General features: G+C 38.0%; 2 protein-coding genes across 4 annotated transcripts; both read left to right on the forward strand.

Moving 5' to 3' along the window:
* Positions 1-5193: 5193 nt before the first annotated feature.
* On the forward strand, positions 5194-10974 carry LOC106154464 (organic cation transporter protein). Its single transcript, XM_086994103.1, has 10 exons — positions 5194-5453; positions 6033-6252; positions 6706-6797; positions 7102-7256; positions 7584-7755; positions 8451-8663; positions 9077-9300; positions 9651-9835; positions 10138-10292; positions 10573-10974. The coding sequence occupies exons 1-10, from the start codon at positions 5263-5265 to the stop codon at positions 10658-10660; spliced, it is 1695 nt and encodes a 564-aa protein (XP_086850229.1). The 5' UTR covers positions 5194-5262; the 3' UTR covers positions 10661-10974.
* A 1462-nt stretch (positions 10975-12436) lies between these two features.
* On the forward strand, positions 12437-20434 carry LOC106165737 (uncharacterized). Of its 3 annotated transcripts, none has more exons than XM_086994615.1 (8): positions 12437-12671; positions 15249-15393; positions 16630-17387; positions 17863-18000; positions 18337-18602; positions 18897-19096; positions 19479-19705; positions 20131-20434. In XM_086994615.1, exons 2-8 carry the CDS (start codon positions 15267-15269, stop codon positions 20254-20256), a joined length of 1842 nt encoding a protein of 613 aa, XP_086850741.1. In that variant the 5' UTR covers positions 12437-12671; positions 15249-15266; the 3' UTR covers positions 20257-20434. The 3 variants fall into 3 exon arrangements, with proteins under 3 accessions (XP_086850741.1, XP_086850742.1, XP_013399519.2); XM_086994616.1 differs by having other exon boundaries at positions 12437-12639; XM_013544065.2 differs by lacking the exon at positions 12437-12671 and adding an exon at positions 13090-13329.
* The last annotated feature ends 5730 nt before the right edge of the window (positions 20435-26164 follow it).

A 26164-nucleotide genomic window follows, 5' to 3' on the forward strand; every position in this document is an offset into this window, starting at 1 on the left:
TACAAATCTTATATGAGATCGGAGTTTTTTTGAAAAAAGAACAGATTTTTACCTAGACATACCTTCGAAACTGAAATATTCCATATTAAATGTCAAGTCTGTATATTGAAAATCCGCTCCTCGAAAAATTATATATATAACAGCGTGCTGTACAGATCTGCTTAACAAAATGTTTAATTGGGTAACGTGAGTACGGAATGGACTGGAGACGGTTGGGTTGTCATTTATTTTTCACGAAAATATATCAGATATTTTTATACTGCCCTTGAAAGAGCAAAGAGTGAAAGATACCGTAATTTTATACAAATTGGGCTGGGAAATATCTAAAAGGAGCAAAGGGCTATTGCACCAACATATTGTTGATGATTTTACGGTTCGATTATATTTTAATAAGCCAAGTTCAAATAAATAGAAGGAATTGCAGTGTAATTGCCAAATTTAGGCCACGCATTACATAATCTAGCTATAGAAACTAGAAGGTAAACCCAGATAGTAGACACAAATAAAAATTAAGAACCTGTAATCTATGTACTTTAAATGACATCGAGGATGAATTTCATTTTATTCTTAAATGTCCTTGCTACAGAACGATTGGGCAGAAATGCATCAGAAATGTAATTATACAAAGCAAACTGGTTTCAAACAAAACAAATTGTTTCACTTAACAATGTTACACAATAAACAACTCAGGTAAGTACTTAAGGCGTGGTGCATCGGAGTTAAGATGAATGTCAGTCTGATGAGTTTTTTTTATCGTTACTATTAGTAGCTGTAGTATGTGTATTGTTGTTGATATGACTTTATATGTTTACTGCATTTCATTTTGATGAGCCGACGGACTCAAGGGTTTTATAAATTGAATTGATTGAATTAAAGAAATAACATGGACCTCTTACTGAATGACCAAAATACCCTCAAGTCATTTGAATGCAGTATTTTAGATCGCATTCACAACGAGTTGAGCCGGGCTTTACAAATCCTGGGACTAAATATGGCGGACGTACATGAAAGAAAAACCGCCTAATCTTTTAATAGTCTTCCCGCCTCTCACACGCCTCCCCATGTGTCGTCCTAATGGAGCCGAGATTTAATGACTGTACCCCCGCAGGGACGATGCGTGGGGAGGCGTGTGAGAGGCGGAGAGACTATTAAAAGATTAGGCGGTTTTTCTTTCGTGTACGTCAGCCATATTTAGTCCCAGGATTTGTAAAGCCTGGCTCAACTCGATGTGAATGCGGTCTTACACTAGCTGGGATAACCGTAATTAAATGCCAGTTAAATAATTGAATAGACAGGCACCTGGCTTCCCAAGGATATAAACCCCTCCGGTAAAGCCCCCTTTACACTGGACGGCGTCCCTTCTGCGTCCAGCAGTTCGGCCCCATTTGAGAGTTAAAGAATTATAATACTTTACGTGCCGACAACTGGCCGATCATTGAGCATTCATTCTGATACCAATTATAAATCAATGCTCGTGCCTCCTTATTAAGACCACAGCGATGCCAAATTTCATGGTCGCAGAAAGGACGCCATCCAGTGTAAAGGGGGTGTTAGAGAGGGGAATGGGTATGAATTGTTATCAGTATTTTGAGCAGTCATCTTACAGGTAGATAATGGTAGCTCAATTTGACAGCTTACTGAAGTGCCTCTCACCTCCGGTGGCACGATTGTTGTCACCGGACCACGTGATTACGTCATTAACTCCCAGACCTAGCTAAAAGAGTGGTGTTTTGAAGCTCAGACTTCACAAAATTACCTCCAAATTTGTGTATTTTGATAAAGATATCATTAGCTGGGCATGTTTTCTGAAGAATATACTCCGTTCAGGCCGTTCTGACGGCCTGGCGATAAAGCTTTAATACTACATCTAACCCTAACCTGTACTAATCATATGGATCCCTGGACTTCCATTCCTAGGACTACCATTCCTGTCACAACAGAACCGCGCGAATTAAGCAATGAATAAAAATCACAAGTGGGCTCGAAATACGGACACCGTTATATTAATTGTACAATTATTTTAATCTCTCAGATGATCATAAGCATAGCAAGTTGCATGTCAGTATAATGGAAGTTGGTTTAAAATGCACATGAAGTTAAAATATGAAAGAAATATGTGCCTGGAGAGAGAGAGAGAGAGAGAGAGAGAGAGAGAGAGTATGCCATTTATAACTTTGCAGAATTACACCGTCCAGCATAAATAATATACTGTCACCTGAGACGCTATATGCCAGAGCACCTCGAGCCTTAGCGAGAGGTGTTAAAGACATGCACTGTTATCACTAGAGGGTGGCAGTGTATTATTTGAAATACATACAAGAGAAAGAACCTCTTAAATACCCGTAAAATCGAATAAACTTTAAATAGCCATTGTCACATGGTATCTCTAGGTATGTATACGAATAAAGGGTTAAGTCCTTTATATCATTAATGTTATGGAGAGGACCCGCAATAAAACGCAGTAGACTACTGCAATCATACTGCAAACATACTTCAAATCTGCTTCGATTTGGGAGCTAATTAGCATATTTGAAACATGCTTCTATCACGCTGCTAATCTACTGCATTAATGCTCCTCTGTACAAACCTATGTACTTTTTGGAGTAGAATTGCAGTAGGCTATGCTGAATTTCTACTGCAAATATGCTCCACACCATTACTGCGATAATGCTTTTTTGCTACTTCGATACTACTGCATTTTCGTGCGGGGATATTGAACTAACTTAGGTAACCAATCAGAATGTGATTGTGTGTTACGTCATCAAACAATGAAACGGAGGTGACAATTGGCCATTCCCCTAACTAAACGTAAGTGTCCAAGCGAGGCACCCACTCCCTACTGCCTACGGACGTTAAGAGACAACTACGAGGAACGTTGGATATTTGTTTTAACAGTTTTAAAAGGGCTAAAACAGCGGAAGAGACACCCGACACAACACACAAGAGTTAAATATTTTGGTAAGTGTACCTACATTGTAGTTTCTAATCTATTTATTTTGTTTGATTAACGTAGCAAAATGACGCCAAACGATCTGATGGTGGAGCACTTTCATTTCAAAACAAAAAAAATAATATGAGCTCCATGAAATAAATGTGTGTATGTTTCTGTGTCTGTATGTATGTCCATGTTACTCCTTCCCACCCTCAGTAATTGAGTACACGCACAACAAACGTTGTCCCGTGAGGAGACGTAACTCCCATTTACGTAGCTCGTCACTCCCATTAGTCACATAATGTTTTCCGAACCATCAAATTACAGCTTTAGAAATCTCGTCTGCAGATGACGGGACTTTTAAGCGATTTTCCACGAAGGCGAATTTGACATTTCCGTGACTGGGTTCCCATCCCTAGACCGATCTAATAGGATCGGTCCATCTCCGAGGGGTTTCTCGCTGAATTGCTTTCAGATTAAGCGGCTTAGGTGTCTGGCACGCCTATTGAAGCTTCTAAACGATAACGGATTACCCCATAATAGCCTCAGTAGATGTGACCTACATCTAAGCCTCTTAAGTTGATTGCACTTAGGCAATAATCCGCCCGGAGACAAATTGATCTACAGTCTGTACGATACGGTCTGGGAATGGTCCCTATGTTTACTGTTTTAGTTAACATACCGCACGACTGAGTCTTTTGAAAATGTTGCTGGAGATAAATACCGTAGTTTTATATAACTTCAAATGTTTGGTTGAAAGGGGTTAAAAAGAATAGGGCGGAAGGTAGAGAGAGCGCATACAAAATTGACACATTTGGATTGAATATATCTGTCTTAGACCGCATTCACATCGAGTTGAGCCAGGCTTTACAAATCCTGGGACTAAATATGGCGGACGTACATGAAAGAAAAACCGCCTAATCTTTTAATAGTCTCTCCTCCTCTCACACGCCTCCCCACTCGTCGTCCCTGCGGGGGTACAGTCATAAAATCTCGGCTCCATTGGGACGACACAAGGGGAGGCGTGTGAGAGGCGGGGAGCCTATTAAAAGATTAGGCGGTTTTTCTTTCATGTACGTCCGCCATATTTAGTCCCAGGATTTGTAAAGCCTGGCTCAACTCGTTGTGAATGCGATCTTTTATTAGTAAGTCGATGGGTTCGTTTCGGTCGATAGGCTTTACAAACGATACCCTCACTCTCCATTCCGACATGTACGTAATGTCCCGTGCCTGTGAAAAGAAAAATTAAGATAATTTAAAGACATTAAGGCTGCGCACCACTAGTATCTTATAGGTAGGCTTCTTTCGGTTAAAAGGGTACCTGACTTCAGATTTTGTTAATTATTTATTGCATGTCATTTCTATCGGAGGGAAGCGTGTCAGGTGTCATGGCGACTTACTCAGTTGTCCTTCTGAGGTAAAAACAAACATATTTTGTTACATGCGATAATCGATTTAGGATTCTGTCATGTCAGCTTCACCTTCCACTACGAGCAGCGTGACCTGAAAGTATCTGGGCCAAATTCCAGCACAGCAGTACATTTAAGAGACACGGTAACACATTATTTTTCTTATAAACCATGTCCATGTCCATGTATACCCGTTTTCCTTTGACATGAAATCTTACAATGAATTAATTAATACCGCCAGGGTGTTTATCATAGGAATTAAGATATTATTTATTGTAGGTCTGTCGATATTACGATAGATTCTTGTTCTCACCGATTATATTCAATTGGGGAGCAAATGGGGGCCCACAAGTCCTGAAAGTCATTTTTTTTTTTTTTGTATAAAAAGCATGGGTCGTATGTTTAGTCCTTGGTAGAGAGGAACCGAGTTTATTTTACATGCCGTTTGTTCGTAATTCTAGTTCAAATATAATAATCAAATTATATCGAACCGCCAGATGTTGTTTGTCTGCTCTTGTTTTCGTCAAAAGAATTAAATAAATAACTTGTATTTCACCTTCACTGCGAGTTAGAATAAATAATGCTGTGCGTTTCCACGGCTTGAAATAGAATGTGCAAATGTATTCAGTCTTTATAACATCACATGACTATGATCACTAACCTAAGTCTGTGTAAAGGTAAGGACAGGTACACCAAAAGCGGATTGTTTACTCAACCTTTGATCTATAAATACATTGTTTACGTCACTACGTTAGTCATCAGTCAGGTAGATTCTGTAGCAGGCCAGCGACAGCTTCTCTACATGTGGTTACTCAAAATTAATATTTCAGTGCCATTCTTCGGTAAGTTTTTTTCCCTACAATTCTATCAGTATTTATTTTGCTGTTCTACATTCAGTTATTCAGGAAAAGAAGTCTAAACATGGGAGAGAGAAAAGGAGGAAGTGAGGAGCCGCCTGACACTAGCATCAATGATTTTGACGACATTCTTGTGCTTATTGGAGAATTTGGGACATACCAAAAGTTATTGTTTGTGTTTCTTACGATAGCTTCTATGTTACAAAGTATGGGGTATGCCGCCGTAGTCTTTATAGAACTCACCCCCAGTTTCAGGTACAGTAAGGTCCGTTTCTAACATGATACGTATGCGATTGAATATTAATACTATGAAGGCAATTAGGACAGCGGACCAACAGATCCGCGGATCAAATATGGCCACCAACTTAAAAAATTGCCTCTTAATTCCCGATTAGATACTAGATAGATTCCCCGCGGGAATTACGAAACAAGCATTCAAGTAGGTCGGCCATATTTGATCCTCGGATCTGTTAGTCCGCGCCCTTAATGAGAAATATGCACAATTCTGATTTCAGAACTAACATCAGCAGCTAGTTGACTGTCAGAGCTTTACATATTCCTCAATCTAATTATGTCGGGTGACTGAAGTATTCACTTATTAAAACCGTAAACATGCATTATTGTCTTAATTTCTCCTCCAAGTACATAAACAGAATTTTCAGATTGTTTATTGACCGAACTGACTTCAAGTAAATCAAAAATATACTATAACTGACACGGTAACGAGTATTAAAAATAGAACTGAATATTATTTATGATGAACAGATAATTTTGATTTTACTTTAAAGGGAAGGGTTGATTCCTCCAAAGTATATTACAACTTATATTTTCCAGATGCAAGTTACCAAGTCTGCCAAATGACACATTCAAAAGCCAGGGGGGATGGCACAAACATATTGTCGACGTTTCGTTAATGAATGTGACTGATGGAAAATGCACCGTTCCTCAAAATACCAGTCCGTTTGGGGATGCCTTTCAAAACGAGACGAAACCGGAGAAATGTACAGAATGGGTGTTTGATACCACCGATGTTACATATTCCTATCCTATGCAGGTACTAGTAGATATCAATTATATTTATTTATTTACTTTTTGTATAGTTTCTGCTTAGTTGCATATCATAAGTGGAGATAAATATAAAATTCCGAAATATTTAAATAATCATTTATTTTTGCAATTGTTTACGAATTAAGTTTATTATTAAGATGAATTTGAATTATTGCTCAACCAAGATTTTTCAATTCCCTTGTTCCTTTACAGATATTAGAGAAATACGTCCTTATAACAGTTGTAAAGTGACACCAGGCCCTGGTTTCACACAAAAATTATAATAATAATAAATAAGTCAGGTTCCCTAGCTAAGAACTTAATTCCCAAGGTTACATGGTCACATAGCTGCATCTTACCCTATCAGGAGCAATCTGAGGCCAGTAATGAGATGTGCATGACTACATGTCCAAGTTGTGCAAAAGCTTTTTACAACACACGGCCTTTTGTTTCTTTTTAGTTCAGTCTAGTTTGTGACCATTCCTCAAAACTGACAAATTCCTATATATCAAATGTGCTAGGAATTTTGGTAGGTGGACGTGTGAGTATTTTGTTTGTTTTCTTTATCTTGGTTTAAAACGTTTTAATTGTCGGATGTGACAAGAGGTCTGTAAAACCATGCGTATAAGTTGAAAAAAAATGACATGCTAAACCCTTGACTGCTTATTGTGGGTCCAACTGATGAGTAAGTGGAAGTAAGCAATGAACACTTTAATTAGTGATGTAACTGTAAATGTCTAGAAGCTATATAGTTTCTAAAGTAGTAATTTCATGAAACAACGCCATAGGCAAATATAGATTTAAAAAATATTGCCTATTCCATTCACATGTTACATAAAATGACACTTAATTTCAGAGCTGGCCGAAAGGTGGCACTACTGCTAGGGCTGTTCCTGAGTGGTGTGTCGGGAATAGCCTGGGCGTTTTCTCCAACTTATGACTGGAGCGTCGCCTTCAGGTTCCTGTATGGATTAGGGATCAGTGCACTGTACGGGTTGTCCAGCACATTAGGTAGGATTCTTCTTAAAACGTATCTATTAAAAGAGTTGATAAAAACACTGTATAAATTAAGCAACTACTCGGGGGAAGGGGTATTGGCACTTACATTTAAACCACGGTTTTGTCTGCAGTGATTCAAGATATTTCAGTAGCATTCCTAGTAAATTAAATATTGCGCCAACTTGTTTAATAGCAAACACTAAATGGTTTTGCAGATAAAGACTACTTCATAATGAAATTTATTTATTCATTAACATTTTATTATTATTTGGGGTCACATTATTTTGTTTTCTGAAAAGTCTGATTTCAATATATTTTACTAACACGAATCCTTTTTAGCATTGGAGATGGTGGGGCCAAACAGACGCATGGGGGTGGGGACAGGATTGGCATTTGCGTATTCGGCGGGTGCGACAGCTACTGTGGGAATAGCCTACTTCCTACGAGACTGGCGCCATCTACAGTTGGCAATGTCTGCGCCATGTTTACTGTCGGCAGTAATAATGTTTTGGTAAATATTGGGCGGAATATTGGGGAAGGCATTTTCATCAATTTAACTTTTTATGGCCTAGATATACCTGTATATTCGATTAGAACCAAAACCGCTGGAATATTAGGATGAATGAACCCGTACTAACACCAAATAAATGTGCTAGTCAATATATCTCCATCATATTAAGATCAATATTAAGATCGCACTTTTTGTGATCGGAAAATTTGGTATGACAGCAGCGTATAATGTGACAAAAGCTTATGAAAGGGGTCCATGGATCGTGAGTAAATCTGTAAACAGTTTTGATATACCTTAATGATTTGGGAGAAAGTGCTGAAATTTTCCAGAATTTCAAATTACGCTTATGGCCTGCATTTTAAAGGTTATAAATCTGGATAAATACTGTTATTAACTCCTTTCGTTGCAAGGCAATCAGAACTGAGTGTGCGCAATTTCAAGTATATGCAATTTCAAAACAAACTGTTGTTACATAATGTTCTGCAATGACAGAGGACGAACAAATTGTAAAAAAAAAAATTTCCGAGATTATTGGAATTAATTCATAACTTTGAACTGTGAAAATACATCAGAAATGGCACAGTTCTCTTAAAAAGTCACTCGATTAATTAATATTGTACCATTACAATTGCCAACGTCCAAATACTATTTACTGCCTGATTGGTTTTTGTATCTGTTCATTTCGTTTTTCATAGGTGCCTTCCGGAATCTCCGAGGTGGCTGCTCACCAGGGGTCGCCATAAATTAGCACATAAAATTCTAAAACGTACCGCTAGGATAAACGGAACTTTCCTCCCTGAGGACCTTTTAGGGAAGGTTGAAATAAACGAGCCTCCCACCGCCAGTGCTCGAGCCTTGCTTCGTGCACCCAAACTGATGTTAAAAATGCTCCTGCTTTATGTGAATTGGTACGTAGGATCCTGTGAAGCGCATCAAGGGAGAGACAGATAAAATAACAGCGAAATCTAAATAATTAAATGGGTGCACCTTGTGTGTGTGTGTGTGAGAGAGAGAGAGAGAGAGAGAGAGAGAGAAAGAGAGAGAGAGATAGAGAGAGAGAGGGGGGCGGAGAGGGAGAGAGGGGACAGAGAGAAATGATACACATTTAGACAAAGAAAGGACGGACGACGTCAATATGTTTATAATCCGTCATACTGTATTAAGGTTTGCAATTTTTATAAAATTTCTTTTTTTTTTTTTGAAAATAGATACTTAGCGGTCAATTTTACATTAACATTTGTTTATTTGTTTTACAACAATGATCATGTACTAGTAAATTATTTATGCGCAACATTTACCTCGACATTTGTGTCATTGTCAGGTTTGTTGCAGATATGACATATTTTGGATTAAATCTTCACGCCGGGAACATGGCCGGGGACATCTACTTCAACTTTCTACTCTTAACTCTAATAGAGTACCCAGCAAACGCAGTCTGTTTCACCATCGACAGATTCGGAAGGAAGAAGCCCTTTATTCTGTTCATTATTGCAGGTGCTCTAGCTTGCCTTGCACCTCTCTTGGTGCAAGAGTATGCAGATAAAGGTGAGGTTAATTTTCTATTGGCGGACGCCATGGGACGCACATGTAGCGTGTGCTCCGGACTTAGTTTTGGGGAGAACCCCCTTCTGACACTCCTCCCCCCCATCCCCCCCCCCCCCCCCACACACACACACTCACACACACACACACACACACACACAATCAATTAGCAATGACTCCGTGATTGTAGAGAAAAAATTGCAGCAAAATCATCCACCAATTTCGGAGAGAGTCCTTTTTTGTACAGGCACATACATTTACATTTATTTTTTTTATATCATATACATGTATTAGTAGCTTTAGGCACTTTTAAATGTACCGGAATAGTTGCATGTATTGATTTCGTCTTTCAGATTTAGAATCTACTCACTATATTAAGATCGCACTTTTTGTGATCGGAAAATTTGGTATGACAGCAGCGTATAATGTCTTATATATCTGGAGTATAGAAGTATTCCCCACCGTCACTCGTAACTTCAGTATGGGACTGGGCTCCGTGTCTGCAGCCCTCGGGAATATGCTCTGTCCTGTTATTGTGGTAAGCTAAGGCAAAACGTGCCTTGAGAATATCTACTTTTCGTATTTTGTATTATTTTCTTAATTAATTCATTAATTAATTAAATTGGTATTAATTAATTTCTTACTTGACTTCTAAACTAATCAATACATTAATTTCATCATTAGTTCATTAACATTACTTTATTTGTTTATTTATTTATATTTATTTAGTCCTTACAGGCATCGTTTATATACTGTTTTATGTTTGATTCATTCTGGGATTTTTTGTTTTATTATTTGCCCTGTTTTGTTCATAAGCTTATTTCCATCTTTTCATTCTAGAGGGACATCAAAGTGGAAAGCATTGGAAAGGATACTCTACCGCTTGTGATATTCGGCGCTGCGGCCATATTTGGATCGGTGTGTACAATTCCTCTTCCAGAAACTGCAAAAAGAGACCTCCCCGAGACGATAGAAGACGCAAATACTTTTAAACAGTATGTTGTTCTTTTCAATTCACTTAGCTGTGGTTTGGGGGTGTGGTAAGACCATTTGATCTAAAAAAAAAAACAATTTAGATAAATATTATGCACAGTTGTTTAAACATGAATAAGATGAATCCTGTAAAGATGATTGCCTGGTAATATTAGCGGAAAAATACCGCCCTTTCCCTAATCTGAGAGAGAGAGAGAGCAAGAGAGGGAACGAAAAGGTTAACTTGTCTTTGGTATTTAGACGTAGTTCGATTATCCCACTAAATATTTTATTTTGTTGCAGCCGACGTCCACACACAGATAGCAAGGATCAACACACACACCCAGACAAGGTGGTTATAGCCGTCATTAGTGAGACAACACGATTGTGAACAGCGTATGCGTGAAAAGGAGTGCATTATAAGTGGATATGATACACCGCCAAAGGGACGTATTTTATATCAACTGATTGTTTCATACTAAGCATTTTAATAAATTATTTCATCTTGGTTTATTAAAAGGCTGATAAGCTTTTTTACTGATGAATAAATTTGCCGACGTCGATACCAAGAATGGGGTTGCTACAACTAAAACCGTCTCTTTAACGTCGTAGGTGTGCTCTTTAACGTACGTCGTAGGTGAAGCAGAACTAAATTTCAGTATTATTCAAAACCATATTAATAAAAAGAAGTAATTTATCTAGGAACGCTCCGTGTTGGCTTCTGAAATACGCCCTCGTGTACATGACGAACACTAACAACGTTGATGATAATACCATGTTCGCGGACTGGCGTTACGCAGTCGACAATTGAAATGGCAAAGACTATACTCACAACTAAAATCGCCTGCTTGCAAACCTCTTTGGCTCTTATCGTGTTCTATAACCGCACAGGTGAAGTCAAACGTACATTCAGTGTAAAACAAAATGAAAACAACAGCAACTGAAATCATCTAAGAACGTTCCGGGTACAATTACTTGTATAAAAAAAAAAAAAAAAAAAAAAAAAAAAAAAAAAAAAAAAAAAAAAAAAAAAAAAAACGTAACCAGAAATGATTGGTGTATCAGCACGTCATACACCCTGTAAACTGCGTTCAGCAGAATACAATGATATCTTCTTGGCGGATTTATTTGTCAAATATTTTTTCTCACAATTAGCATTGTCGCAGTTGCTTGAATGGAAAGCGGAGCAGAATATTCATGTTTGAATGTTTTACTCATGATTCCCTCTTCTAAAAGGGTTGCTAAAAATAAAACCGTCCCATTGTGCTCGTTAATGTCATAGGTGAAGCCAAACTAAACCTTAGCATCATTCAAAGTCAAAGTAAAAAAAAAAAAAATAGAAAAGAAATTAATAATTGATTTAGGTACGCTTCGTCTTGGCTTCTCAAGTACGTCCTCGTGTACATGACGAACACTAAAACCCCCTTTACACTGGACGGCGTCCTTTCTGCGTCCTTTGTGCGACCGTGAACCTGGTATCGCTGTGGTCGTAAAAAAGAAGGCACATGCACCGCTTTGGTTGCAAATGAATTTTCAATGATAGGCCAGTTGTCGGCACTCAAAGGTATTATTGTTTTTGACTCTCAAACAGGACCGTACAACGGGACGCAGAAAGGACGCCGTCCAGTGTAAAGGGGGCTTAACAACGTTGATGATGATGATACCATGTTCGCGGACTGCTTTACGCGGGATGAAATACATACAGTACCTGCATGTACGCTTCACGGGTTTTCGATTGTTATGTCAGATATGCACATGTACAGCCAAACTGTCCCTCTCTGTGAGAAAGTAGAACTTGTCCATTTGGTCTGCAACCTATCAACGAAGATTCTGTGGCTCCGTGGTAACTCCGCCGTTTTATTTATTTATTTTTTTTGTATTTTATTTTATTTATTTATTTTTTTTTTTGTCATCGCCATAAAGTCTGCGTCTTCAATTTTTTTTCTCTTTGCTTTTTGGTCTTTAAAATGATACTTGACCATTGATATCTAGCCGCAAAAAACATGTTTGATATTTGCAATGGATTATATGTGATCCTACTTATTTATTTATTTATTTATTTATTTATTTATTTATTTATTTATTTATTTATCTATCAATGTATTAATGTATTTATTTATTTATTCACTTGTGTTTGTTTGTTTATTTAATTATCAGTTTATTATTTTTTGTTTGTTTGTTTCATATAATATGACACGTGAGCCCAGGTCAACAAGGGCACAGTTTTTGTTTGATATGCATCTTTCGAATCATTACCATATCATACGTACACAAGTACCATGACTCATTGTTTTTGAGTCAAACTCGGAAGACCTTGGCGATACCAAGCTGTCCTCGCTTTTTGCGCCTAGCTTTGGATGAAAAACAACGGTAACTAGTGCACCTGCAAATATCATTCAGTAGTGAGTATTGATTAGTATGTTTTGGAATATTACTATTGAAATATCCGATACCAGTACGAGTGTGTACGGGGGGGAGGGGGGGGTCCTAACCCCCGTTCGATTTCTGAAAAAAAATCACACCGGTAGTCCCCACATGGAATTAATGGTCTGAATCATAGTCCTAAATCTTAAAAAAATTGCACCGTTCGCCTTGTATTATACCAAAAATTTTCAGGACCCACTAGGACCCGAGTCAGTTCCCCATTACTTTGACAGTCGTCCCATATACTAACCGCAATGCTCCTACTAACCCAAACCTGTATTAATCACATGGGAGCCCGGGCTTCCATCCCTAGGATTTCTGTCACACCGGCCTGATCATACATAGACATATACACGGTGTTGCCGATCTCCAGTCCGAAGCTTTCCATTAAATGAAATCATATAGCTTCGCAAGTTAATGGAGACATGTCAGTCACGGTCACGCTTTGTGACTGTCCCCTACTTGGACATTATAAATAAATCAAGGGACAGCGTAGAGAGGTGAGTGTTTTTTCACGCCTCTCCGGCCAATATAAGGACCAGCCTCTATTCTGACTGACCGCAAGTCGGGCCAGGCAGTGGTCACTATGTAGACACTAGGACACTTATTAACACAGGGTCCCTTCTGGAGAGAGAGGTACTGTAAATGTTAATAGCTTTTTTAATGTACATTTTTGTATAGTACATAAAATTAGAGAAATACGAATATTTTTAAAATATGTGTTTTTGTCTGTATTTTGATAAGAATGTCGTGTCGGGACCCACGATTTCTCTGATGAGCACTTAAAAACATTTGTTGTTGGTCTCTGTTTTGAAAAAAAAAAATGTAAAAGTGCCTTTTATCTTGGCTCAATCTTTAAACATCTTTAAACTTCCACAGTTCTTATCGTCGACCGTATGGTGTGTTAAAGGGCCCAGATGATGTCTTGTCTTTTTTAAGTGGATGATAAACTGTAATTTATAAATACACCTTGACAATGTCAAACGGATGAACCAGAAGAGACACATCGCTTATTAACAGTGCTCCATTCAAGTAGGAAGAACGGCAAACTGATGAGGTTATTCGCAATATTATTACTTTGGCCATGTTTTCCTCTTGAATATTTTAAGTATATATTTCCACATGTATCACCCTACAGCGTTTCGTGGTCAAGACGGCGAGGCTGAATAACCTTTTTAACTTTTCTTAATTTCATTCTTTAAAAAAGGTACACGCCCAGGGTGATTCAAAACGGAAGTATGATGATGGTTTTCACTTGTTTACGTTTATTGTTTTATACCTATGCGTGACTAACTACCATAAAGTCCACATCGTCGTTCATGAATGCTCTCAGCGTGCGCGAAATATATACTAGTACGTAGTGGCATTAGATGAGTTAAACAAGAACATATCCTCTTTATTAACAAGGATAACACTATCCATTGTATAAGTCTGTTATCCTATGGACTGTTGTCTCGAAGAAAGCAGCCATTTTTAACCACTGGATAGCAACATTAGAAAAAAAAATGTTTGTCTAGCATTTAGGAAACATTAATTTACCCACAGGATAAGTGTCCAGAGGATAACAATTTCATCCATTGGATATTTGACCGTAGGACAGCGCTATCCAGTGTTGATGAAACTGAACCAAGGTATACTGTAGCCAAAGCAAAAATCACAATGTGTAGTCAGGAAAAATCTACATTTGTTAATATCAAGAATTAACGATCATATCGTTCCATCAATTTATATTTCTTACTGGGTTAAGACGGTAGAGAGGAATGACGATATTATCAACATTGGGCGGATATTCAATAGTAGAAAAAGACCTTCGCGTAGGCTGAAATATGCGAGTCCATTCTTCTTCTTATTATTATTTTGATGGGATTGACCTATATTTATGCTAATAGCGGGAGCATCATCTGGGTCAGTGACCGTTACGGCACATCACAAGGGTTCAACAGTTAGACCCCGTTCCCAGAGATTAGATCGATCCAACTAGATCGACCTAACTCCCTGGGGGTTCACGCTAAATAGCTGTCAGCCGAGTGGGCACGAAAGTTAATTACCCCCTTACAGCTTGTAGTCGGCGGGACGGACATTAAAGCCGAATTATCTGACAGTAATCTAGTGAGACTCACCACGGGGATAGATCGATCTAAATATAAAGGGGAATGCGCCCTTACACAATAAAAAGGGCTCTTCCCAACGGTTTTGCTGCGTAGGTCGACTCAACACCGGGGTAACCTACGCTGACTCTGTGGATACAATCAGATTAAACTATTAACACGCCCCCTCCTGGCGTTGCCAAGAAATTGTGTTCCGCCAGGACGTTGGGAACAAGGGGGCGTGTCTGTCAGTCAAATTACACCCAGCGAGTATCTCCGCGGAGTTGGATCGATCTAGGTGAAATGTTAGGCCTCATTCCCATATACACCATACGTCTACGTAGATCCACCCTACTCTGTAGGGAGTCTAGCTGCTTGCAATCAGTTGAACAGTTTATTTTCTAAAATTATTATTATTATTATTATTATTATTATTATTATTATTATTATGTATTTATTTATTTCTAGCAAGCACTGACATCAGGCATGTGGAAGTTTACTCTCGGGCTCTTGACAGTGGTGTCACTCACGGCAGGTGTGTCCTGCACTCTGGAACCCTGGGAAAGAAAGATCAGTGACGGACTAGGGAATGTCAACCTTGACACCTCAACAGGTAAAAGAGGATGCGTTAACAACGAACAAATAAAATATTTTTTAATGGTAAAAACAACAAAGTTCACACTCAGTTATAGATAGACTCGGACGTACTCGACAATGTCAACTTTGACACCTCAACAGGTAAAGAGGATTAATTGAAAACAATAAATCAATCAATAAATAAATAAATAAATAAAATATTTTAAAAATAACAAAAAACAGCAACGTTCTACACTCAGTTATCGATAGATTCGGACTCCGACATCTCAACCTTGACACCTAAACACGTAAAGAAGGGTGTTTTAAGAAAGAAAAAATAAATTAAATAAAACAGCAATGTAATACCTTCATTTGTCGATAAAATGCTAGTTTGGCTCTGTCCTAGTTTGCTATATAATAGTTTCTCTTACAAAGCAACATGCATGAGTCACTTAAACTTTACTGTTTAGACTCACAAACACACAGAGCCAGTGCATAATACATGTTGCCTCATCCCGTGAATGAATATACATTTAACTGCCTATACTAGTGTATAACCCAGTTATAGGACATCTAAGATGTCGCCTATTACATGGTCCATGGCTATCCACTCGGCCTGGCTCCATATATAATGATAGGTTACTGTTCGGCGCTTAGCACTAAAGTGCATGCTGATATAGACATGATTGCGCCCTGCTACAATCCGTCCTTGTATAATACACACGTATTGCACAACCGTAATGCCTTTTGGTGTGTGTTGGGGTTTTGGTGTCATGCACAGGCGTCCGAGAGAAATGACCCGAGTCCATTCCGCTATGCCTTGGGTATATTCAGCGGAATATTCCGTGGCAATTAGAAAAATATTACTTGCTTTGGTACTTTTTGTAGTGGCAGCGAGTCACAAAAATACATGTAGTACAAGTAGTTCACAATGTTAGTTATATTTATTATATTATATTATACCTTATAATAATACGATTTTACAATTTCAAATTATCTTTATTTGGTATGTATGGATCTGTGTTACATTTTCCATAATAATAATAATAATAATAATAATAATAATAATAATAAACATCAGTCATTGCCTTATTATACGAATACATATTTGCTACGTATACCTTATCGTTTACTCAGACGAACTCCGGTTTTTTCAATAGAGAGAGTAAACGAGGTGTATATGAAAGCAAACGATAATAAGAATCTTAAAATCTAAGTAAGTGAAGTGTGCAATCATCTCTTAGTTAATTTAGAGTATCATTACCCGTTTCAGCAAACGCCGATGCTCAGGATTATTTCATCTTTGGTCTGAAGCTGGTGATATCATTTTGGCATGACCTGGCCGAAGAGTCTTTCCGTAAGGCGCAGCAGCTGGACCCTGCGTTCGCCATGGCATACTGGGGCGAGGCCCTGTGCAAAAAGTGGTTTCTATGGAACAGCGACTTCCCGGACGACGCCAACGCCATCTTGCGTCTCATGGACGAGAACAACCCGACGATGAACGCTCATGAAACAATGTACATCGATGCCATACGGGCTCTTTTTAAGAATGCCACCGACGAAAATATTCGCGAGAGAGATCAAGATTTTTCGACCAAAATGGCGTCTTTGTTAGAGGCATACCCAGGTGACCACGTGGCAGCTGCTTATTACTCAATTTCGTTACTAGAACTCAACAAACTAGATGAAGCCAGAGACGTTTTGTCCAGTCTTTTAAAGGCAGACCCCAACCATCCCGCCGGCCTCCATTTTGCCTTGCACGCCTTTGATTTCCATCAAGAGGGCGTGGCGGAGAAGGGCTTGGCTGCGGCGGACAGGTATCCCACAATAGTCTCCCAGGCGTCGCACGGCGACCACATGCCCGCGCACATCTACATAAGACTAGGGATGTGGAAGGAAGCGGTCAAGGTAGAGAGAGTGGCCTTGAAAGCAGGGGATGATTTCACGAAGCAGAGAAAGAACGGGAGCGACTCTTACGACAAGTGGAACCGGTATCATTCTCTTGAGTACTTGCAGTATTATCTTTTACAAGTAAGTAGCCCCGGTGTAATGAAACTGAGGGTCTGTGTAACAGAAAGTCCGCATTCCATGGTTAGGGTTAGCCTGATCTTAGTGGACCAAGATGGCGAGGCTTACCTGTACAGATGAATGGAAAGAGGACTCTCTATTTCTCTTTGTCACGTGACACCGGCCCCGTAAATACCCCCCCCCCCTCACAAATAGGTTCACAATCGTTCAGTATAAAGTTTTTAATTTTTGCAGAATGTCTTCATCGCATTCGTTATAATCATCAATACCTTTTAAAATTACGCAGCTAACACATAGTGAAAGTTTCCTTCAGCGCACCAAGCTAATTGAGTAAATTCTGTTTAAGAATAGGGTGATAAAATACATGAGAGGCGATTAGTAGTATCCACATTTTTAAATTTAAATTCAATTAACAACATCTATTTGTTTCATATGCATTCAGATATCGATTATTTTTTCACATATATTCGCATTTCAGCAAGCCCGTTTTAAAGAAGCTGCGCAATTATTAGAGCGCATGCGCAAAGTTGTACAGGCAAAACCAGACGATCTTTTCTTCCGCCAGACCTGGTACAGAATGGCTGCGCGCCAGTATCTGGAGTCAAGAAACTATGACGTTAGCATTAAGATATCCGTGCTTACTTCTCTGTCCCTTTACAGTTTATGTCTGAGTCTTCTTTCTTTCAACAGTCTTTTTTCCGCGGTAGTCTGTTCACTTGTGTGGCCCTCTTTAATAGTAATGGAAATTCAGAACATGGTCATGAACCAGTATGCTATTTGACAATGTTGAAGTGGTTGTAAATAATAATAATAATAATAATAATAATAATAATAATAATAATAATAATGGTGACGACAATTAATTAATCAATTACTTTATTTATAAATTATACAGTTCCTTCTGTCTAACTAATTTTTATAATTTCATGTGATAAAGACATTTTTTACTTAGGTGGGCCCGATAATTTTTGATCCTCCAGCCTACGTTCCGCTGGAAAGCGACATGTTTTGGTCGTCATTTACGGAAGCTGGGTACCTGCAATCTAGGGCAATGCAAGCCATGAAATTAAAGTTTGCAAACGCTACACAGCTAACTAACGACGCTCTCACCCGTATTGATGCTCTGATTAGTGCAACTGAACAGAAGGCGTCTTGGGATTACGTCACCAAAGCTGTGAAGATACTGAAACTGCAACTACAGGCAGCTAGGGAAATCAGGTATGGTCAGAGGTTGGATGCCTTACGGTATACAATTTCATATTCATCGTTTCTTATTTCTGAATTACTCTCGTAAAAGAGATCGATACTAGTAAACGTCAATCAAAAAAAGAAAAATGAAATAAATTCAGAATTAAGGGTTTGTATTTAGGGTTTGTAATTTTCTTAACAATTTTGGACATGGTGGGTCTTCATACTCTACCAAGTACACAGTTTTATATAAATAATTGAATGAGTTATGTGAATAATACAGGTGTACAAAAAAATGGACAAGTCTTCCAAATTCTATTCCAGTGGCGGTAAATCCCCAGAAGCTCTCAAACTGATGCAGGAAGCTACTGGCATCCAGGACACCATGGTTCTGCTGCCAAGTAGCCCCACTCTCCTGTTTATACCAACCTACGAATTCTACGGAGACATCATGCACGAATACGGCAACGAGCCAGCAACGGCCCTCTATGTCCAGTCTCAGGCCATGTACCCAAACAGAGCTGGTTTGTATTTTAAAATCCTATAACATCGAAAACTGATCGTATGACATTATTTTGTAAGCAATTTCATGATTGATTTTAGGAAACAAATTTCCAATATTTAATAATGAATTTGATTTTAAAGGGATTGAACTTTTGCAGACATTCTATATGTATATAAAACATCGGGGCATCATAAAACTTGCACTTATAGCGTGATCTATTAGGTGGATCTAGTTATGATGTCATGGATTGTAGTCATTGCAGGGAATGGTTGCAACATTACCAGGAACTGTCTTACACGAAGCTCGCAGCGACAGCTGATCTCGTGGTATTAATACTGACATATCATGCATGTAAATCTTGATATCAGTACATTTTCCCGACCTTGGCATTGTCTTTTCAGCCACGGTGCTCGGTTTGGCGAGATCCTACAGGAAGGAAAAGAAAGCATCCCAGGCTCAAGATCAATACAGAAAGTTACACGAAGAAATATGGGTGGACAGTGACACAGAGTTCGGCGCCAGGAGTGAAGTGAAAGAAAAAGCCATGGCCTCGAGTGACGAGATGTTGATTTGGATCATACTTGGTGCTAGTTTAGGCGGCCTATTCCTACTTATCGTCATAGTTGTGGTTAGTAATGACGCGGTTTATGACGTCATATAGACCATACCCAGAGACTATCGTAGTACCTTTGGATCGATTCCCGCTTAATTGCTATCTAATTTAGCGGCTTAAATGTGTGTCACGCATAGTGAATCTGCTATGGGGGGATTAATGATCGTTTAGCAGCTTCATTAGGAGTGCCAGACTTCTCAACCGCTTAAGCTGAAAGCAATTTATCAAAAAAAAAAAAAAAACAAAAAAACTTGTAGATGGACCGATCCTGTTAGATCGATCTAAGGATGGTACCCAGTCATACATTGGTAGTTGGTGAATATAAGCTCATACTGAGTTTTTGTTGAAATACTACATTAGACATGGTAACGGAAGAAAAGACCTTAATATTTTTTGATAGTTTTAAAAATTAACAGCACAAATATGTTCTCTTTTTTCAGTTGGCGGCCTACTGTGCAAATAAATCCAAGAGCAAATCTGAGAATCAACAACTGTCGACACTGCAGCGACAACGGGATCAGGTTTATACAGTGGAGGGGCACGCTAATCCCGCATATACCAATTAACCTCTTTCTGAGTTGTTCCGCCGAAGACGCATATCTGTTTATTTGTAGAAAGTTAACTTCCTTTTGGGAGAAAAAAAACATGGGTTTTGAAGAAGTTGATAAAAACCGACTGAATTAAGCCATTATTGAAAAAAGGCGTTAAAGTAACTTTTAAAGATAAAAGTAACTTTTCCAGTAATATATATATATATATATATATATATATATATATATATATATATATATATATATATATATATATATATTTTTTTTTTTAAGTAATACTTGAAAAAGGTAGTTTTGAAAATCGGCCATGAGTTTTTTTAACGGTTCTGCATATTTTCTGGCATCGCTGCAATTATGCACTGACATCTCGTCTTGTTTATGACGCCATTGATTGCTGTCAGTGTAGTGGTAGTGACAATGCCTTCTTGGTATTTTATAGGTCATGTTTAGCTTATTATTAGGGATAATTCTACGCAGAGATTGTGTTGATGGATTATTTACAATTTACAACTAAAGTTTCGAAGCCGCCAAAGTTGAGCTTATGCAAGTTTAATGGTCGCTCTGGATGTACGTGTTTTAGTTGTGGAGAAATACGGGTTGAGAAATATGCGAGGTTCATGTTACTGTAAAGAACACTAGGAAAAGGTTAAATATGAGGACGTTTTAAGGCGTTCATTATATGACTTTGTATTCAAGTTCAGTTGTAACTATGAGCGTATTTCCGTCAGTTTTTTTGAGATATAAGGGTTGGGAAATTTGCAAAATTAATTATGTGATGAAAAGAGGTATAATTTCATATCCAAGGTCACATATTGTCTATATATACTGACAGTCAATGAAAACGCATCAGAAAACTTTCTTGTATTTTTTTTTTTTTTTTTTTTTTTTGCCGAGAATCGATTCCAACCATATGAACGAGTTCAAATGCACTTGTTTGATCATAAGAGAGTGCATTTGTACTCGGAAGTTTAAATTTTCCGCTTCAGTGATTTTGTGATCAGCTGTTACAAAATAATGCGTTTTTCCTGTCTCGTGATTGGTGTGAATTAATCAGGTTCAATATGTGGTGAATAATTAAGCCTATTTAAGGTAGTCACCAAATCCAGTATAACACATGACAAAAAAAAAAAAAAAAAAAAAAAAAAAAAATCAGTGATGCTACGCCTGGCACTGGGGATGCTGGAGGCTGGGTGGAACCAAATATATTTGATCACGTGACCTTGCATTTTAATGATCTTTTCTGACCTTTATTTCACCTTGTGTGACTGAATAATGGGTCATATTTCACACGAAAACTGTTATTTTCTTAATGTGCCAAAGGAACTGAAAATATTATTTGATAAATATGTGATAGATTTTCATTGACTCTCAGTATATTTCTTCCTATTCAAGTTTATTAGTAACTATGGCTGCATCTCCGGTTTGGAAGAATATCACATTTTATTTTCAACAATGAGCATTTCGACGTCACCTACTCTCTGAAACAGCACAACTAAACCGCAACGGAAACAAAAAGGACCCTGCTGGCAGTGTTGTAATTGACAACCTCTACAAAATGCAACAAACAAGACATTTCTTGCTTTTACGGTTCCAGGATCAAAAAGTTTTTATTTATTGATTGATTATTATTATTTTGTAATTTCAAGATCTAACAGCTGTATGATAGAAATGGGTGGTTGCAGTAGCCATTTAGAATATCTGCAAGATTCGCATCAGCTGTGAAAAAATACAGACCAGTCACAATGCCTTTTTTCTACGGAGCCCCGCAGGGGTCACTCAATTTTTTTTTTATTTTTTTTTTTATTTATTTTTTTTATCGTACGACTTACTCTCTCTAGCGCTCGACTTACTCTATCTCGAGCGCCTGACTTACTAACTCGGGTAAGTTAGTAAGTCGGGCGCTCGAGATAGTAAGTCGAGCGATCGAGATAAAAAAAAAAAAATGAGTGATCAATGGGGACCTCCGTATTTTTCAACAAAAAATCGATACAGATTTTATTTTATATATCAAACATCCATATGCACTGCAATAATTTACCCAAAGAAACACAGGTTTTGTTGCACTGGGATCGCAGAGACTGAATAGGAATCAGTGTTCCCGGACACGAAGTTCGGTATCCCGTACGATAAGGTGGAGAACAGTTGGTACTAACAGGTTGCGTTAAGGGCAATTACCTGAACAAACTACACGTATTTAAGGGAACGGACTACGAATCCCAAAATTGGACCCGAACATTTCTGTCACAATATGATCATGTTAAATATGCCAACACTTAAAATCCCACCCATTTTATTTACTTTTTCGATGTGTTTTCAATGTGTTGATCATAATACTACATACTTCGATATAAATGTTCAGCTTAAATATTATACTGCCACAGGTATTGTTCAAAACCATTCCCCGTTGAAAATAATTCTACCGCATTTTTGCTATTAAGCAGACATATAATGAAATGTTTTAAATCAGTCATCAAGACAAACACATCAAAATACCGGTAGAATGGATTGTGTTTTATTGTCATTTGTCGTCTGCTTCTTGCAAAATGAAGCAGGTTTCCAGCAAGAGGCAGAGAAAACCCAATTCGAGTCAAGAAGAAATTCAAGTGCTTATTTAGCTTTGTAAAATCATAATGACATCATAAGGAACAAGCACACTTCTACCTTGAATAACTAGGCAAAGGTGGAAGTATGGGAATTCATTTCAAATTCATTTCAACATAAATACCATCAGTGACAGTCTCCATTAGAAGTTCCGCAGAATGTCGTAATAAATGGAGACACATGGTATCCTATGTGAAAAAAGTCTCATAACCAATTGAAGAACCACGGAAACTGCACTGGAAGTGGACAACCACCTGCAGAGCTTTCTCCAACTAAGAACAGAATTGCAAATATGTATGCGAGAACTCCAGTCTTTGACGGCTTGAAAGGTGGATTGGAGATTGGTGTTTAGATTTATTTTCTTTTTCAAAAAAAAAACATATATTCATAATGTACCAGAAAATAATGAAATATTGTAAATATACATACATAAACTCTCCCTCTTACCATTTCATGCTCTTGTGTGTAAAGCTCCACAAAATCACAAGCCTTAACATTTTACATTTTACATACCTTGGGCACTAAAACTAATGAGCAATCCAGTCTCATGGAATCCAGTCTAATGAATTCTAATCACATCATATCCGCAAAGAACGCAGACAATAAGCAGCTGTGGCGATCAAGCTTTATTAAACAAACAACACCTTGGAATGAATCACATCACGTTTCTTCCCACTTTTCTGCGAACTGTAATCCTTCTACATATCATCCACAACTGTTGTATCTTACATAAACCCCAAAGTAAACTCTGCATGTCTTACGAACTTGAAGAACGGCATCAATCGACAGCAGAAATACTGAACACGAACGCGCACTTAAATTTTGATCACGTGCTTTCATTCGACACAATCGATAAGAAAATACCGTGTAGCTATTTAGTCCCCGGTCACTTTAATAGCACACGCACGTGCGAACGTGCGTGTGCCCCCGACAGTGTTCATGATAGGGGGATTACGATAGACAGCGCAAGTCGCTCACAGCGGGAGTCACTATCGCCGCTGTTAGGCCGGTAATTAAGTCTTTAACTTGACTAAACATGTTTTGCTTTGTAACTTGCGTCCTTCAGTCTTGCTGTTGCGGAAGCGCCGGCGGGACATATCTCCACCTTGCCGATATTTATCCCGACTCGCGACTTGAAAAGTATTATATATTATATATATTTTCATACGTTAAGAGAATTATAGAAACTGTAGAAAAAGCTACTCGTACATCAGGGATAGAAAACAAGACATTGCAGCACTATAATATATTATTCATCACCAGAAGTTCCTGTTTCACTTTTTTCTCCCAAATTACAAAGTCTGATGACAACTGAAAGGTTTTAGCCATACCTCAGGGCAGTGAGAGATAGTCTGAATTTGATTAAAAGTAATAAAAATATATTTTGAAGAATTTTCCTAGCCTTCGGCAATTTCCGCAAAGCTTCGGCATGCCCGGCAATACAGATCTCTCGATATCGGTGTGAAAGTATAATAGAATTGGTGGAATAACGGTTAACGTCGTTGCAAGCGATATAACCTGCCCGACGGGCATCTTTTAATATTAAAACAGTTGTGGCTAATTGTTTTTGCAACGAAAAGCAGAGTAGGGAGGTTTGTTGTAATTGTTAAAGTTATTATGACTGGGGACATAAATTAGTATGCTTATCGCTTATCATGGTATAATGATTGATACGATGGGTATCAGATAGTTTTCATTTGATATAAACGACGAAAGAGCGGCCTTCCAAAGATCTTTGCTGAATGTTTATAACGTAGGTACTATTATGCGCATACATATTGATACATGACGCAAACGACATTTACTAATTTCGGTAATATCAATTTTAATTAAAATTAAAATCAAATTTAATTGAAATTAAATTAAATTTAATTGAAATTAAATTAAATTTAATTGAAATTAAATTAAATTTAAATGAAATTAAAATTAAAATTAAAATTTGTCTAAACCTGCATATTACCATACACCTTGTTAAAGGGTTCTCAACACTTTACATCCTAATACAGCTTGTCAATTTTCATGTTTGCTAGTTTATTTTGATTTGAAAAAAATGAGAGAAGACCGACCCTCTACTAGGACCGCAAATTATATATGAGTATTTTTCTTCAGTGCAAGAGACTGCGTAATGAAAAATCAATCTGCAATTCTGGTATAGGGTGGCCTTATGTGTGTAATAATATACAAGTAGGGGCAGGGGTACAATTTTATAGTACAATAAGTCATTTATACATCTATTGATCTCATCGTCGGGTCATTGTTTACAATAGCGCTTTGTCGCTGTGCGTACCTTTTTGCATTTGAGTTAGACTCAGTCAGTAACAGCTGGTGATTTTATCTTTTTTTTTTTTTTTTTTGCGTTTCATTGACATTATTTTGGCCACCTAAGTAGGGAAATGTGGCTCTTTGTTTTGAAATGACATTTCCATTGTTCCTTTGAACACGCAAAAGTCTTCACCAGGAAGCAGATAACAATTAACGTCAACATTCTTACTTTGTAATAACCACCCAGGGAAAAAAACAAAAGCCCCATTAGGTGTCGTCCTTCACACTGTAAAAGGTGTTAATTTCATGCTTCTATTGTTTGCCCATGAATCATTATGACGAAATTGTAGGGTTGCCAGATCACTCGCGCTTCATTCAATTCTCTTTATCTGCCCTGCAGCCTGGGATGAGTGATGCTTGACTGACCTTTGTTTACATCTGGAGATTTTCTTTATAATTTGATCAATGTGCATATTATAATATATTTTCCATCTGGAAAAAAACGTGATAATGTAACGATTCTTATTTTACGGATAGATAATTACAAAAATTAATTTCTGATATAATACCCCCTATTTCAGCGCCTATTCCTGGCTGCGTTAATTATGGGGGGTTGGAAAGTAATCCGTTCGGACGCGGATGTGATGATTGCTACTCTTACCAACGGTACTTCACCGATCAACTACACTCAGCCACCTGAAGTAGAATCACCAACAAAAGGACAAATTGGACTACATCTGCCCTCTTGATGAAACATCTTATGTAAAAAAGGCGATGACGGTCAAAACATACGTTCCTCGTGGTGTATTAAATGTTCATCGTATTTTTTCGTTCATTATTCTTATGAGTTAAGCAGCTTCACCTCCGTGACACCCTTTTTATTTATTTAAACCATTGTTAGATAAACCAAGGGTTTCACTCCAGATTTCACGATCGAGCAAGTGATCATAAGGAGAGTGTAGCATGCTATAGTAAACTACCCCCAATATACCCAACACCTCCAGGGTTTCACGAGAGAGGAGAGGAAAGAGTGTATCAGAGAACTTCATTAATGGTCGTC

Source organism: Lingula anatina, chromosome 8 (genome assembly GCF_051362555.1).
Source record: "Lingula anatina isolate TDL-2025a chromosome 8, LinAna3.0, whole genome shotgun sequence".
NCBI lineage: Eukaryota > Metazoa > Brachiopoda > Lingulata > Lingulida > Lingulidae > Lingula > Lingula anatina.